Source organism: Danio rerio, chromosome 3 (genome assembly GCF_049306965.1).
Source record: "Danio rerio strain Tuebingen ecotype United States chromosome 3, GRCz12tu, whole genome shotgun sequence".
Classification (NCBI taxonomy): Eukaryota; Metazoa; Chordata; class Actinopteri; order Cypriniformes; family Danionidae; genus Danio; species Danio rerio.
Genome location: NC_133178.1, coordinates 20,860,960 through 20,878,282, shown reverse-complemented (window position 1 = coordinate 20,878,282; position 17,323 = coordinate 20,860,960). Strand labels below are relative to the sequence as shown.

At 36.1% G+C, this 17,323-nt stretch overlaps 1 protein-coding gene across 2 annotated transcripts in view; it reads right to left on the bottom strand.

Annotated features, from left to right (window-relative positions):
- kansl1b (KAT8 regulatory NSL complex subunit 1b) overlaps positions 1-17,323 on the bottom strand; it is a 97,015-nt gene that overhangs the window by 10,863 nt on the left and 68,829 nt on the right. For both annotated transcript variants that reach the window (XM_068218891.2, XM_005171596.6), the window contains 4 exons: positions 14,151-14,246; positions 13,577-13,689; positions 11,710-11,881; positions 3,891-4,056 (listed from right to left, as the gene is read on the bottom strand). In XM_068218891.2, coding sequence (XP_068074992.1) covers positions 3,891-4,056; positions 11,710-11,881; positions 13,577-13,689; positions 14,151-14,246 — 547 coding nt within the window. The remainder of the gene's footprint in view (positions 1-3,890; positions 4,057-11,709; positions 11,882-13,576; positions 13,690-14,150; positions 14,247-17,323) is intronic.

Sequence of the window (17,323 nt, the reverse complement as noted above, 5' to 3'; positions counted from 1 at the left end):
ATCTGCAGATTCTGGGTTCAAGTGCTTCATCAAATTGTATGGGGAGACTTAACAAATTATAATAACAAACCAAGCTTTGTAATGCTTTCCAAAATCATGATTACAATATCTATATATCCATGCCAAATATCTGATGGCCAGAAAGTGATTAACTTTTTAAGAATTGTAAAAAATATTGATGTCTGTGATGCAGCAAGTCCAGAGACTGTTGTGTACCCGAGGATTTTTTTTATAAAATTCACTGTGTAATATGAATAAAAAGTGGTCATAAACAAATATTTTCTCTATTCAAAGCGGAGGATATTGGTTAAAGATGCTATACTAAAAAATAATAATACAAAAAAGAAAGATATATTCATTGATGTGAAAGAGTCACAAAAGGACATTTATGTGCAATAACTAGAAATTGGACCAAGAGTTTGCATTGCTAAAAGCACAACACATCGATCAGTTACGAAAGCCTTATACAAACATGCACAGTGACTGAAAAATGCTCTGTAAACATCAGACATGAGAGTAGTTCTCCAGCAGAGGGCAGAACTCGACTCTAGTATTCATCCCAGTGTTTTTTTTTTTTTCCTTTCTCAATCTTACTCAAATTTCACCTATGGGATCACCTGTCTTCTTCTACAACCATCCTTCATTTGCACAACAGAGAACAGAAAAGAGGACAACAGGCTCATATTGATGAGGGAAAATACATCTCAATCAGTCAGCCTGATAAAGCTAGCTGCTACTGGCACACTTAGGCAGAGTCAGATTGCACTGCTCTTTAAAATGGTTATCGCTGCAAAGGTCAGGCAGGCGAATGCTTGATCAGCTAATCCAACCAGCACTGCCGACCTGACATCAGCTCCTAAATTTCATTCTCCAGACATGAAAAGCAAAAATCTGCTCTGAGATCTAAGCACTAATGACCTACTCCAAACTCAGAGAGCAGCCTGGGGGTTATTTTTAGATGTGCAATAACCAGAATCAGAATAATTAACACTCAAATTAACACCTGGTTGTTAGGCAGAATTAAAACTCCTCATCCTTCAGGCAAACTGCGGAAAATGAACTAAAAGATGCGCTAGTCATGTGATTGATGATGATGATGTCACTTTTTGCATCTACGTGTATATTCAGAAGCAAAATTAGGCTATTAATTGAATAATTATCCATGAAAAACACCATATAAACAAACAAAAATGGTCTAATAATAGACCCAACAATAAAAAATTTGAAATCGTACTATTACACTAAAATAATTGTAATAAAAAAGATATAAAAGCATTTTAGGCCTTGTCTATCTGATTTATTTTGGTACATTTTTTCTTTTAGTGCATTTTCTCCTTTTTATGACTGTTCCTTTGATGCTAGTTTGAATGTAATGTATTATATATGTAATGTATTATATATGTAATGTAAATGTTATGTTATAATTAGTTCCATCGCAACATGTATGAGGCACCAGACTGGACAAAAGTCAAGCGAAAGTAAACAGAATGCGCATGACGTACACCAAGTATTGCGAGAGAGACCAAGAGACTATTAACTTTACTATTATTAATTACTATTACTAATATTACTATATTTGTTGTTTCAAATAAATAAGCAGACATTCGTTATCTGTATGACAACGTTGATTTGTTTAGTAGACAGTGACATTTCTGTATATTTCAGAATGTTATTTAATTGTATAGTGTTGTACAGCTCAGAAAAATGCTGTGATTTACTTTATTATTGTTTTACATATAAACAAACTTCCGTCTGTGTGTGACAGTCTTACTAGCCAATTGAGTGAGCACACTTTCGTTCTGCCTGATCAGAATTGCGCAATCGAACTACGCGGAACATCCACGATAAAATATAAACAAACAGGAAAGCACAAATGAGTGGGATGATGGCGTCTATCTTCAGAAGCATTAATAGACTTATTAATATTAATGAAAAACGTCAGTAATGGGAATATCTTGGTTATAAAGTCACAGACAGCAAACAAAACCAGGTCATTTTAAAGGGTCACGAAACACCAAAACACATTTTTTGAGCTGTTGACAGTCGTATATGTGTCCCACACTGCTAAAAACACTATTAGGACACCTATATTTCACTAAAAAATGTAAATTGGTTGTTTTTGTGTTATTTCAAGCAAATTCGTACTTCCTGTTTGAAACGAATTTTTGAAGCTGCGTCACGGTCATGACATAATAGTGTGTATTCCAGCGTGCAGACTGGGCGTCTGTGCCAGAGTGTGTCTTATTACGTCTTACAGTGTGTTGCATTAATGCATGAGTAAGGCTTGGGTCAAACCAATCAGCGCACTCTATTGTGCAACTTTATTAATATTCATTACTATCACCGTGTTTTCAGGACAGAGACGCCACGTTGTGTTGGCAAAACAAGCGTGAAGTGTTGCTTTTATAGTTTGCTGCAGTTAAGTTTCGTTTTCATTTTCTCTCTGTAAGAGCTCAGACTCACGTGTGGATTACAGTGTACGCGACGCGCGACAACAATTACGTGTCTAAGGAGGATTATTGTTTACCTGAGAGCTGTTCTCATCTGCAAACGCTGGGATCTGGAATCGTTTGTAGTATTCTCTTCATAAAGACGCGGCTCTAGTTGCTGGTGATTGTCCTGTCTCTACAGATTTGGTAAGTGAGCGACCAGTGCTCTTTGTTTATTCAGTTTGTTCGTATCTAACAAACTATTGCACAGAGTGTAAACACGTTAGCACCACAACCAAACTTTAACCTCGTGTAGGGTTTTTACCGCATTTAGTGACCGGAATAACACGCGCGGCTTTCTGACACTACCTGTCGTGTGCATCTAAGTTTCTGGGAAATGCAGAGGGTTTTTTTCTCTCATTCGCCGTGCGGTATAAAACATTGCATGAAAAATACACGCTTAGAGCAGCTCCTCGAATCAAATATCTCGTGTGTCGCGAGGGGCATGAATGAATTCCCTGAATGAAAGAGCCAAACTGCAGTTAAAGTCCACCATTTAATAATTTGGCTAATAATTCGACTACAGATGTCCATGTAGGTTAAACACCATCACATTCTCCTGTATGTATGTGTGTGTGTGTGTGTGTATTTTGACTCTGAAACTCGCGCGTGCCCAAACCTCCCACTTTAGTTCCTCCGACACTCCCCCCTAAACAGAGCTGGACACGCCCACTTTTCTGACTTTTTCCAAAGAAGAGGTGTGAAAACACCCTGGTGAAACGATGGGGTTTCATGGCCCTTAAAGAGCTGTCGCAAAATTGTTGTTACAGCATGAGGAAATACAACAATCAGCATCTAAAAAAGCAACACAGGCGGCTATACGAGTGTCTTGCTTAAAAGTCAACTAAAAGTATTACCAGTGACACTTAATCTAGTAGCAAGCAAAGCAAAATTTCAGAGTTGTTTGCTAATATAAGATATCTTTCAGTTCCACTTACTGCATTTTAGCAGTAAGAAGCTACAATACAGATTGAGCTGAAGCTTGACTACTAAATTAAATCAAAAATCATATCGAAAGCACAATCTGTCAATCTGTCAAAAAAAAAGAAAGAAAATGCAATTTTATATTTTCTCCGAATATGACTTAAATAAATTAGAGTTTAAAAATGATTTTTGTTTAAGTCTGTCTTGTGTTTTAGTTGTAAGAATGCAAATCAATTGCTCTGGGAACTGTGAAGCTGATCAACAGTGTATTCTCCATGCAGCACTGAAGGGCCGTTATAAGGGCATTAATGGAAGCATCAAAAATGTTCCTTAGAAAAGTATCTTTCTTTACTAAGGCATTACTTTTTTTGTTTAAGTAATCGATAAAGTAACTGTAACTAGTAACTGTTTTTCAATAGCTACCACAACACGGATTCCAGACAGATGTAAATAAAGGGTAGAGAGACGTGTTCTCACCGTCTGTAAAGGAGAGGATGGGGTGAACGCAGGGGTCGAACTGGGCCAGTCTGTCCAGCAGAGGGAGCTGATGCTGGGTGTCTGCAGCAGGAGGAGCTCGTCCGCTGCACATCACACACTGAGAGTTCAGCTCACAGCCACAGCGAGGAGCCACTGACCTCTGAGCCTAGCAGAAAGAACAAAAGAAGGCAAGCTAATGTATGGGTATGGCCCATAATATGGGGATGAAGAACAATGGGCTTGCATTGATAAGAGGACAGTCAGATTTGTTCACAGAATGACTTCATGGAAGAATAAACATTTATTGTACATTTAGGCGTGCAATGATATGGAAATATTGGCCTATATTGACTTTATATTTGAAAGCATTACTTGATAAGGGTTCCTTGTGGACCAGAATATTACGATGATTTCTGAAAGATCATGTGACACTGAAAACTGAATTGCTGCTGAAATTAGGGCTTTCATCAGGATATATGCAGGAATCTTTTTAAAGACCATCTCAAAATATTTTAAGACCTCGTCACCATGTCAAGTTCTAATCAGTATCAAACATTTAACATAACAAACAGTTGTTATTAAACAGTTGTAGTTAAATAAATCAATGGTGCACAACCATGCAACAGAACTCAGATAAGCTCAGAAGAAACAAAGCTTAAGGAATAAATAACGTGGTTGTTTTCATCGACAGGCTTCAGCCACTGTTTAAACTCATCTTTCTCCAACCAGGAGTACGCAAACTTACATTTTGCCATCTGCTTGGATCTATGGTTTCACTACATCTGGAGAGCGTCACATCACCTTCCCACGTTTGTCGCAAATTACATGACATCACCCAAATTAGAGGAGCTTTGCCGGATGCGCCCCGGCTCGAACTAATTGTGTACATCAAGCACGCCCTAGTAAATATTAGGAGAAATATAAATATATTCATGCTTTTTTGGAGTCAGACACTTTGGACAACGCTTGAATAAAATTCAAGACCTTGTAAAAAGACTTTTTAATACCTTTTAAGGGCCTGATTTATCAAATTTTAATACTTCTTAAGACCCCGCGGACATTCTGTTCTTTAATAACAGTTGTGCGAATGAACAATTAATCAAAAATATAATAACAGAAAGAAAACTGCCTACAAAAAAAACAATTTATATACAATGACTGCTGGGAACACTTCTGTTGATTTATAAAAGTCACATGTCTAGAGAAAAAAAAACTAGCTAGTTTTAGGCTTGATTTGACATCCATTTTTGTTGTACGATATATTGCACCAAAATATATCACGATAAATGATATTATTGTCATTTTAAGACTCATTATATAATTGCTAGAACAATAATATAATTGCATCAAAATGCAAGTACACTTCCAAAGAGCACATCATATTTTATTATGTAATAATAATATTTATTATTAACATAAGATTGTTTAAATTATAGTCATTTTAACAATTGAATAATGATGCATTGAAATCAGAATGGGAAAATGCATATCCTAAATAAATAAATAATAAATTTTAACAAAAAAGTGTAAGGTTAAAAGGTAACAGAGGCTGCGATATCTGCTATCCGATCTATATTCAGTCGTCAGACACCCACATGAAAATATACTATAGTCATTTATAGTACACACTACATTGTTTATTAACCATACTGTCACTGACACCTACAATAGAAATCAAGATGTTGCACAATCAGCTAAAATGTTGCTAGAATAGGTTTTTATGTATGGGTGATATATGTTGCATTAACAATAATGATTGAGGTCATGTCCATGTGTTGTGTAATGAGTCAACATATTGATTATTGTGACAAGTCTAGTTTATCTCAGAAAAGACCACCACATTTCTTGAAATCAATTCAACAGATGGGATTTCTGCATCTTTATTTTGGGAAAGACTTATTTAGGCAGAAATAATATCACACTCTGCTTACATTAAAAAGCAGCATAATTAAAGCTTTCTAAACAAATTGTTAAATTAGATCAAATTTATGCACAACACCCAACCCCATCCCTATTTAATGAGTTTTTTTGCAATCAGAATATAACCACCTTTCCACTGCCCAAGCTTAAATCATGACACCTTTTTATGAATTTGGTGATAAACCAAGAAAAGCAATTGCACTGCAACCGCAAAAAACTTTTTTACCCGAATCAAAACCCAAAAGGTGATATTGTTTCAGATGATTAAATTTATTGTAGCTTTAAATTTTAAGTAAGGAACTTAAGGCATTAAGGACTAAGGATAATTAAGAACAGCAGCTCTGCACAGGAAGTTTGGCCAGAGAAGAAATGGTCATGCCCAACAGAGCCTGGTTTGTCTTAAGGTTTTTTTTCCTTTAGTTTCATCAATTGGTGAAGTTTGCTCCTTGCCACTGGGACTTGTGAAGCTGTGCATCGATGGATTTGCTCTTCAGTGTTTAGACTTTCAGCAGTGAAATTTAAACCACACTGAAATAAACTAAACTGAACTTCAACTCTAAAAACTCTGACACAGTTTCAATCTATTAGAACTTCTATGTTAAGCTTCTTTGACACAATCTACATTGCAAAAGCACTATAAAAATAAAGATAAATTGAATTCTAAACTTCGGAGAGTTGTGCAGTGAAGTGGCTTAATATCAATAAACAAACAACCAAATAATTTAAAAAAATTATTTAATCGAGACCACAAACCCTAGTAAAAAAAAAAGTATCCCGTGATCGTCCTAAAATGCTGTTCATTCATCAAAAGCCGGCCTTTCAAGTGTGTTCCACTGTGATCCTGCTTTTGTTAGCGAAATCTCTTGAGCATTAGCATCCAAAATGTAGGTCTGCCAGTGATCATTCATTCTCTTTCTCCAGTCGACACTTCCAACCTGACGCTCTCATACAAATCTCTGCAGCAGATGACCACGCGGATCCTGAGCCGCTGACCCAGTTTTGCATGTGGTTGGGTCTCCAGCACTCGTGTGCTCGTGTCATTAACCCAAAGCAAAGCACCGGAGAGAAAGAGCGAACGGGTTGCTATTGGCAACTGTGCCCGGTTTTCCGAGCCTATTCAAACAAGAGTGCTTCACATTAGAGCAGGACAGTTTGTGCAGGGCCCATCATCCCCGCAATCACGCTGAAAACTGCATTACAAGTTGTGTTGAAATTACTGAACTGATCTGGTTTCTTGGCTGTAATGAAAAGAAAATTCTGCAGTGTTTTGCAATAGATGTTGAAACGATGATCTAACAAAGCTTTCAGGGTCCTGACACACTAAACTGCTGCCCAGCGTTGGCTGTCTCTCAACTGAAATGTTGCACTTTAACATATTTCAAAGACTGCAGTCAACGACCACTTATCAACTACAGACTCCACCTGAATGAGAGGAAATTACAATCTATATTGCAGATATCAACAGGCAATAATCCTCATTAACAAGTAGGATAGCGTATATGCAAATGTAAATAATGCAGCGCAAACTGAACAGCCAATGAGACTTTCTCTCTCACTGACGGCACTAACTCAACATTGCCAACTGGCCAAAAAGCTGAATAGTTCTGATACTCAACAAAGAGCCAACCGTTGGCTTGGTATGTCCCAGCCGTTATACACAAGTTTAGAAACCCTTCTTGACTTAAAGGTAAAACAAAACTGTTAAGAATTTTGCTGTGCAAAATTAATTAATATGGCTGCTAAGGGTGCTTTCACACCTATAGATTGATTATTTTCCTCCGAAAACAAATTAAAATTGTTACAATTGACCTTTTTGTTCTTGGTGCGGTTCACTTTCACACAGCAACGTTTCTAGACGGACCAAAATTATTAAAACAAGTCACGTGCGAGTAAACTCTCTTCACATTAGTCAGAGTTTGGTTTATTTTCCGGGATTCCGCTCAGCTGTCATCATTATTTTAATTTATGAATAAAACAAATGGAGTTCAGAATTTCTCATACACTAACAGACAAAAGTCTTGTTGCCTATTTCTTTAGGAACAACAAATAATGTCTTGATACCTCAGGCTGTTGATGTTGCCATTCACTCTGCAGATCTCTCTCATGCCCCATACTGAATGTAACCCCAAACCCTGATTTCTGTGAGATTCTTGGGTTCATGCTGGTTCCAATAGGTCTTCTTTAATATTTGTGATGATTCATCGGAAAAATATACCTTCTATTACTTTTCCGAATGATCAACTAGAAGTCCAGTTACTGTGTTGCTCTTACAACTGGGATCGATGACAAGACTTTTGTCAAGTAGTGGACACAGCCTCATTTCAATTGTCAAGGATTGTAAAATAGACAGATTCATTATCAGATGTCAAGTTAACTAAAAGTAAAAGTTAATGATATTGCATATCGTTATTGCTATCACTTGATAGACATAAAACTCTTTTACTGGTAGGAATGAAATCTCTACTTCTCATTCTCTCTTCTCATATGCCTATCACATATCCATAATACACTGTGATAAACCCTGGCTTTTTTGTTCCTTGGATCGTGTTGCTGTCTCACTACAACCAAACTAATTCAGGCAATCTCAGACTGATTGTTTTTGCACGGATCAGAGTGTGATTGCTGTGTTCACATATGCCCAAGTAAACAAAGTCAAGAGGGTAAACATACCAGGTTGCAAAACAAACATCTAGGTGTAAAAGGTAACATATAACATGGCAATTTAAGGCCTAAAAATCATATTGCTTAATTTAAACAATAACGCGCACGCACACACACGCGGTGTTGGGAAAAAATGACTTCACTTTTACTGCGCCTAAAAAAAATTGCAATTCATTTTCAAATATTTCTCCTAGTGATGTTGAACAGAGCAAGGACATTTTCACAGTATCTACACATTATTAGCCCACTAAATAAATACTTTTTTTTTCTCTTGTTTAACGACTTCCGTAACAATCCTAACTTGCCTAACTTGGTTTGGGACTTTTAAATAGCACTTAAAACTGAATGTCAGTATCTTGCAAAATAACAGGGGTGTGAACCTACACTGGTCTCACGGTTCAGTTACGATTCTCATGTCATCAATTCAGTTCAATTCTATATCTTCGGTGCATTGACGATGCTTTCCATTCACAATTATAACTTTTCTTCACAAGTTAAAATGCATCAAACAAAAACAAATACAATCACAGAAGACAACATAAGCATTTATAGCAAATAAACTAATGTAAATATTATTCTGTTTGCTATTTGAGTGTTGTCGAGTGCATTTTTACAGCCCCATGATTGGTCATTGTGTTCACACGCTCATGCATCAGGAATGCCACATACAGAGCAACACGAGGGGCATCCCAAGGAGACTGTATTGTCCCACTCCGCAAAGGTACCTTTGGTGAGGGTGCCTTTTCAGTTACAGCTGCACAGGAGTGGAATTCTGTCTCTGGCAGCATCAGAGATATAACTGCCTTTAATATGTTCAAAAGACATTTTAAAATCTGGTTTATAGAGAATAAGACGTGTCACCATTCCTATTAAAATGAACCTAGCATGTTTCCATTTGTGCCTACCATCTTAACGATTTGTTGTTTAAATGTGTTGCAACTATTTTTATTTCTATTACAAAATGTTGGTGTTTTAGTTTAATTTGTATTAATTTTTTATTAACATCTACATAACTATGTATATTTTAGTACTTTTTAACTATGTTTGATTGATTGTAAATTATTGTATTGTTTTTTTTTTTTGTAGGCTGTTCAGGAACAACAGATGAAAAATAGCCCTCTGGCTAATTCTGGTACATTCGCAGAAATGCTAATTATTGTACACTGTCCCTGACAATAAATAAATAAATAAATAAATAAATAAGCAAAAAAAATAAAATAAAATTTAGAAAGGCGATTGGCTCTACAAACTGTCAGCGCATACCGAATTGTCTACGTCTGCATCATGGTGCATTAAAGAAACAATTTATTTTGACACCCCTACAAAATAACTAGTAAAACATTATGTACTTTTGTCTACATGGCAAACACCAATTAAATAAAGTTATTTACAATAAGTTACTGAATCTCAAAATAAGTTACTGAATCTCTTTACCAATCTCTCCACTGAGCAGTACCACATTTAACAGGGAATATAAATGCTAATATACACTCACTGGCCACTTTATTAGGTTCTTCATTATGTTTATCTGCTCGTTAACACAAATTTCTAATTAGCAAATAACATGGCAGCAATTCAGTTCAAACTGAGCATCAGAATGGGGAAGTATTAAGGCAATTCCAAAGGCAAAACCAGTCCAACCTAGTATTAGTAAAGTGTACCTAATAAAGTGACTGGTGAGTGTATAACTTCAATGTTTAAACTACTGAAATAGCATTGATAATAGCTTTAAGTCAAAAACAAAGATTTAACTAATCACATTTGAAGTACATTTCAATCTCTGTCATTGACCAAACAATAATGGAAGTTTTAAAAGCTATTGAGTTTCCGCCTCTAACTGGGAGCAGCGTTCATCTGGAGTGCAGCTTAAAGCATAGGGATTGGATTGTGCAGATCAGTTAGCAGGTAGTTCATAACCGGCAGTGTGAGTGAATTTGGCTGTTAGTGCACTGATGACACTGGCAGCATCTCTCACAACATTTCAAGTGCGGTGTCTCTGAATGACATCCAAGCGCTGTTATTTGCAATGAAGCTGAGCTCGACTGGGGTTGCGTTTATTGTTTTATGAACATGCCTCACAGTGGGTCTGTGTTATGAGAGGAATCGAGTTTTAAAGGCTGTTCAAAGAGCAAATGGATCTGTAAAAGCAGTACTGAGACCCTGTAGCCGTCTAATGAATGCAACAAAATGCAAATATGAATATAGCAGATATGTTTCTGACATTCAGAGAACAGCTGTCTGTTGGGCAGGAACTGTTACACCATGTCTCAAGCAAGCGTGAAGCTATGAATGATTAAAACAGAGTTTCCATGTTAATCCAAGTTTCTGTCCAAACTAGTCAAACCACATTTTTAGAGCTGCTTCCTTTCCATTTCACATAAAAAATAAGAAGCGAAATTCTGACCGTGTATATAGAAAACATTAAAATAAAAATGGAAAAGAGACACGGAAGAGGATAAACTTATTCAATAAATACAGTGAACTCCACAAGGAAAGCCAATAAAGGGAATAATGCTTGCTATTAGACATTCTAAATGTTAAAACTGATCATAATTATTAAATCATCATTAATGATGTGTGATACTGATTTTTTTTACGAATGGATTAATACCAGTTGGACTCAGTGTACAAGGTTTGTGTACCTGACAAAATGTTCGAATGTGAATACGGGAAAAAAACATACGAACATTTTGGACAAAAGCTGCTTTGACACACTCTACATTGTAAAAGCGCTACAGAAATATAGATGAATTGAAAGATGAATTGCTTGAATACTGTACGTTGTCCCTCATAAGGAATTCATAAAAACATTTTTTTTAAAAAACTGCTTCAGGCAATTGTCAGAACTTAAAACACAGTAAATGACAGTAATGGAGCAGCACTGTGGTCTCTGTAAAACTGCAGTTTCTGTGTCACCTCTATTTAATGTGCAACCTTTGTAAGAAGCCCTCTGGGACCTTAAGGAGCTCAGCTCTTCTTCAGTAAAACATGTCCACAGGTGACAGCTAAAGAGCTCGATTCTTCTGTCTCGCACACCTCACACTCCAGCTTTCACAGCCCATTCACACCAAGTGACCTTCACAAAATCTGACATAGCACTGACTTACACACTTGTCTCTTTCTCTTTACTTATAGACTAAAAGGAGTTTAAGAGAATTCAAATTCGACATTAGTGAATATTTTTATTGCAAATATTAATAAAAATGTGCATTGTGTTAAACGACAAATCGATCCTTACCTTCCGATTGAGACTGGTGAGTGAGCCAGGCCGCAGAACTCTGCGTTTCCTGTATGAGAGAAGAGGTCGTGTGCGGGCTGCCACACACGTGTTGTCATTCGTAGGGAAGGGAACAGACCCTAAACGGCTCTGTTCATCCAGGTCTGAGGTGACAGGGGAATCCGACCGGAAGCTAGAGAGAAGAACAAAATTATCAACAATAAAAAGGATTCTTTTGGTGGTCATAAAGGCTTTAATGAAGTCAAAATAAATAAAGGAAGCTTTTAATAAACATTATATGCATAGCCTAAAATAGACAATCCCTAAGCAACAAATGTCAGTGACTATGTGAAAATGATTCACCTGTACTCTCTTTTCGCAGGTAAGAGTCATTTATAACATGCAATTGAAAATGCAACATGAAATAAGAAGGTTGATGGATCTAGTCAACCATTTTTAAGAGAAGCTTCATACTTTCTATCAAAATAAAAGCCTTGGGTCGGGGGGGAAAAGGTGGAAAAGCTGTAGGGTACAATACAAAAACTAATTACAATAATTAAGTTTACAAAAACATTGGTTTAAAAATTAAATATGATTTTTTTCAATTAAATTTTGCATAATATGTTTATGATGAGAGCAGCTTGACGGTAATTACATGTTGGTGGTGCTAATAAAGGGAGTCACTGTGGGTCACATGATCGCCTCACATGAAGTTTGTCGCTGGAAGTTGGCATTTCTGTGTGGAGTTTGCATGTTCTCCTTGTGTTTGGGTGGGTTTCCTCCGGGTGCTCCGGTTTCCCCCACAAGTCCAAAGACATGCGCTATAGGTGAATTGATTAACTACATTGGCCATATAGTGTGTGAATGTGTATATGGATGTTTCCCAGTGTTGGAAAACACTGGAAGGGCATCCACTGTGTAAAAAACATATGCTGGATAAGTTAGTGGTTCATTCTGCAGTGGTGACCCCTGATTAATAAAGAGACTAAGCCGAAAAGAAAATCAATGAAGCAAGCTAGTAAATCTTTGTAATTTTACTACTATTATAATTATTATAATTATTATTAGCAATTAGATTTACTTACTATATGAAATAATGCACATACTGTTTAATGGCCAAAAAAAGGCAATGATGTGTCTCACATTGTTCAGTGTGTTTGTTTCACTCACCAGAGTCTAAGTTATATCTTTGAATTTATATTTGAACATATTACACTATTGTACATACACTTATCTATGCATGAACTGCACACTCTAATCGGAAAACACTGAACAAACATTTCTATTTAGTATACTTGTGCCTGCTACTTGCAATACCGCTGATGTGCTGTCATAGCAATGCTGGTAAAATTTGTTAAACACTGGTAAAACTCACTAGTGTGAATAAAACATTCATTTTATCAGCTTTTGTTTGGGAAAAACAACAACAACCAAAACAAACAATCTGTATAATTTAAGTTTTGTAATGTAATGTGTGTATTTATATAGTGCATTTAGTGCTTCACAATCATGAAGGGGGGTCTCTCCACACCACCACCAGTGTGCGGCATCCCCTTGGATGATGCAACGGCAGCCACAGGACAACGGCGCCAGTGCGCTCACCACACACCGGCTATAGGTGTAGTGGAGAGACAGTGATGGAGCCAATTCAGTGGATGGGGATGATTAGAAGGCCATGATTAGTAAAGATCAAGAGGGAATTTAAGCTGATTTATGGAATTTATTTATATTAAGCAAAATTACTCTATATTATTTGAAAAATAAATAATTAAGTAAATATAAAATGATGTTTCCAGTTTTGGCCAAGTGCATCCAGAATTAGCAGTCTTTAATTTTCAGATTTTATTTCACTACATCCATTGTTTCCTTGAATTGATGTGTTCCATACCTGTTGATAACACCATTGACTTGCCTAATGGGTCCACAGCTTTTCCTCAAGCCTGTTTCTGTGACAATACCATTAGAAGATAGTGACGCTTCCACGCCAACAACATCATGCTCCTAAAAAGACAGACAAACAACAAAAAAACCAATGTAAGTTTGGAAAGGACATCCCAGTCATTTTCCCCATGAGTTGGCTTGAAGGAGTTGAATGGTTCTTGCTGCATTTCTTCACTACCCTGAATGGATGAAAAGGTCAGCAGCGCTTTGCATAGGACAGACAAAGAGATTGAGTGTTTACGGCCTCTCATCTCAATCCCCTCACTCAACAATCTCAGCATTCTCTTGGGCAGTGTGTGGGCCACTATCATGAGCATGTTATCTGTTTGCATAGGATTTAAACACAAGGCTGTTTTATAGATAGATTGATTTCTTACAATCATGTGTAACAAGATTATATTCAGAATGGACATGTACATTGTCTTGAAACAAGTTAAATCGAGTTCAGAAGTGCATTAATGATGTTGGTAGTTTGTTCACTGTTTTTCAGTGTGGTCATGGGTCTGTGCTCTTGGTCTTACCCGTGGGACAGGGCAGGTAATGGTGTTTGTCCTCGAGTCATTGCTGTCCTCTGGTACTGACTCGCACACTGAGCTCTCCCCAAGAACTGCAGAGCCCTACAAAAAAAAACCAAACACACACACACACACAAACTATAAACCAGAACATTTGGAGACGCGGTCTTCCCTCAACTGTCAAAAACTCTCTTTTCCTACTTTAGAAAAGCATTCATCTGCCTTAAAGGACATAAAAGATTGGGTTTCTGATAGCAATGTTTAAATGACACATTTTTAAGATCTGCAATTTCAAATTAAATTGGTTTTAGAGTTACTGTGTTCTGAACATAATGACTCTTAAACATGTTAAAGGTAGTTCTGCTGCTTAATGCATTTGTATAAGGCATGACAATTTTTATATTTATATATATATATATATATATATATATATATATATATATATATATATATATATATATATATATAAATTTTTTTTTAATGCAGATTTTTAAAATACACTTACTTTATACATATTGATGTGTGCCTAATATATACTTTAAGTGTAAATCAAAACAATCTTAAAACACAGCTATCAATTAACATGCAAGGATAATATGGCTATGATTAATTTCAGCATAAATCAAACAATGGGAGCAAGATTTGGAGAAGCAGTGATTTGAAACAAAAACAGCAAGTAGAAGAAACATGAAACAACAATCCCACAAGAGTACACTTCACCACAGGAACAAGAGAGAGCACTTGTGTTGCCAAGTTACTGAGGCAGATGCCACCATTACTGGGTGAAAACTTAAAGGGGACCTATTAGGCACAATTTAATTTTACATGGTGTTTGAACTCTGATGTGTGTCCACAGTGTGTGTAAACAACCAGCCTGTAATGCTAAAAATGCACCCACTCTTTTTATGATCCCCATAAACCAGAAAGCAGCATCTAACAGGTCATTTAAATGACAGTTTAAATTTACGCAACATTATCAAAAAAAAAAAAAAAAAAAAAAAAAAAAAAAAAAAAAAAAAACGGACTGTTTGCATTTTTGGACTAAAAGCATTTTTTTTATTTAAATGCTAACATGTATTGGAAAATTAAGTAAGCTAAATTGTCCGTTATTTATGTGTGAATGAGAATGAATGAGTAACACCATGTCTGGATTACTGTAACTCTCTCTATTTTGGTATTTTTCAGTCTTCTCTCTCGTCTGCAGCTGGTACAAAATGCAGCTGCTAGACTACTCTCTGGCACCCGCAAGTATCGATATTTGCGTGCATATTAGTGCCTTCCTGAAAGGGGTTCAGCAATCCTGACTGCATTCTATTTAAAAGGGAAATACTTAACTAATATGATGCTTAAATTTACATTAGACAAAACTATTTATTTATTTTTGTTCTGTCATTTATTTTCAGTGTAAAATTATTACTAATGTTTAAATGCCAAAAGCATGTTTCACTTATTTAAGTCCAAAGATAAATGGTTTATATTGTTTGTTTTTTATTGCTATTTTGTGCTGTGTTAATGTGTTACTGATAACACTTTAAAATAAAAGCAGATTTCATGTGATTTTCTAAACTAGTAGTATTTTGAAATGAAAGAATGCATGATAATCGTGATAACCGTGATTATTCCTCTGACTATAATCGTACAACCAAAATCTCTTATCGTTACATCCCTACTCAGCACCTTACTGACTTGTTTTGTCCGTATTCCCCCTCTCAATCACTGAGATCTTATGATCTAAATTTTCTCACTGTGCCCAAAACACACCTTAAATACACGAGGTGATCAAGCGTTTGCTGTTGCTGGTCCTAAACTCTGGAACACTCTACCAACTCATATAAGACTTTCCCCCTCCATTTCTGTGCTTAAGTCTGGTTTAAAGACCTATCTGTTTTCGCTCGCTTTTAATACTCATTGATCACTGTTTTATTGCTTTTATTTGTTAAATGTTTCTTTTATATTCTGCTTTCTTCTCTGTCTTCAGTACTCCTATGTACAGCACTTTGGTCAACCTTGGTTGTTTTTAAATGTGCTTTATAAATAAATAGTGTATTGTATTGTGTAGGTGTTTTCCAGTGATGGGCTGGAGCTGAAAGTGCATCTGCTGCATAAAACATATGCTGGATAAGTTGACGGTTCACTCCACTGTGGTGATTCCTAATTAATAAAGGGTTATTTTTAAAATAAAAAATGACTGAATGAAAAATGCTAACACTGTCATGTCCGAGTGCACACCCTTTGAGTCTTTGAAAACAATGTAATCATGCACATACATGATATATATTTAGGGAGGTGTAGATAATAGGCAAGCAAGCTCGCAAATCAATGGCAGATTGTGTAGTTGTCATCACTTCCTTAAAGACACTGTTTACTAAAAAGGTGACAGCACCAAAACCTGGCATTTAGTGTTTTTCCATTTTCACAAGTTTGTAAATGCAGATCTTTTTTTAAAGAGCAAGTGAAAACCTGTTTATTATTGGCTACATTGTTGTTTTGTAAATGTAGCCTGCAATGCAATGTTTCAGATTTCTCCTAGCCTGACAAAGATTGGTCCTATTACCACAGATCAGTCAGCACCACTGAATATTGATATTAAAGATCTAGTTTACCCAAAAATTTAAATATTTAACCTTTATGAAGGTTTTCTTTTTTCTGCTGAAGACAAAATAAAGCGAAGAGACCAGTAATCACTGATTTCCATAAATAAAAATAATCTTTAGCTTTCTTCAAAGTATCTTCTTTTTAGTTCAACAGAAAAAAGAAAGTATGGGTAAATCATGACAGAACTTTTATTTTTGGGTAAACTATTGCATTAAGCTACTTAAGCATAGAGTAATTTCTATTTTTCTTTAGTAGTCTGGTTAAGTAGTCATATTAACAGTACAGACAACAGTAGGTAGTGTATGTTTATAGCATGCTTCTGTCATTTTAAGACAGATTTAATCTGAGCGTTCACAGATGTAACATTTGTTTCCATGCTGTTTAGTTCTCTGCTGTTAATTAATGCTAAAAAGAGCTAGTCTAAATCTCACACTACATGTACTGACAGCTGATCTCTGTGCGCTATGGATGTACTTCACCTTCTGGAAAGTAAAAGGGAGCCGCAGCTTATTTGCATGCAAGTGACAGAGAGAAAAAAAACCTGTTCTGCTCTAAAATGTACATTTACAGCATGGTAAAAAAAA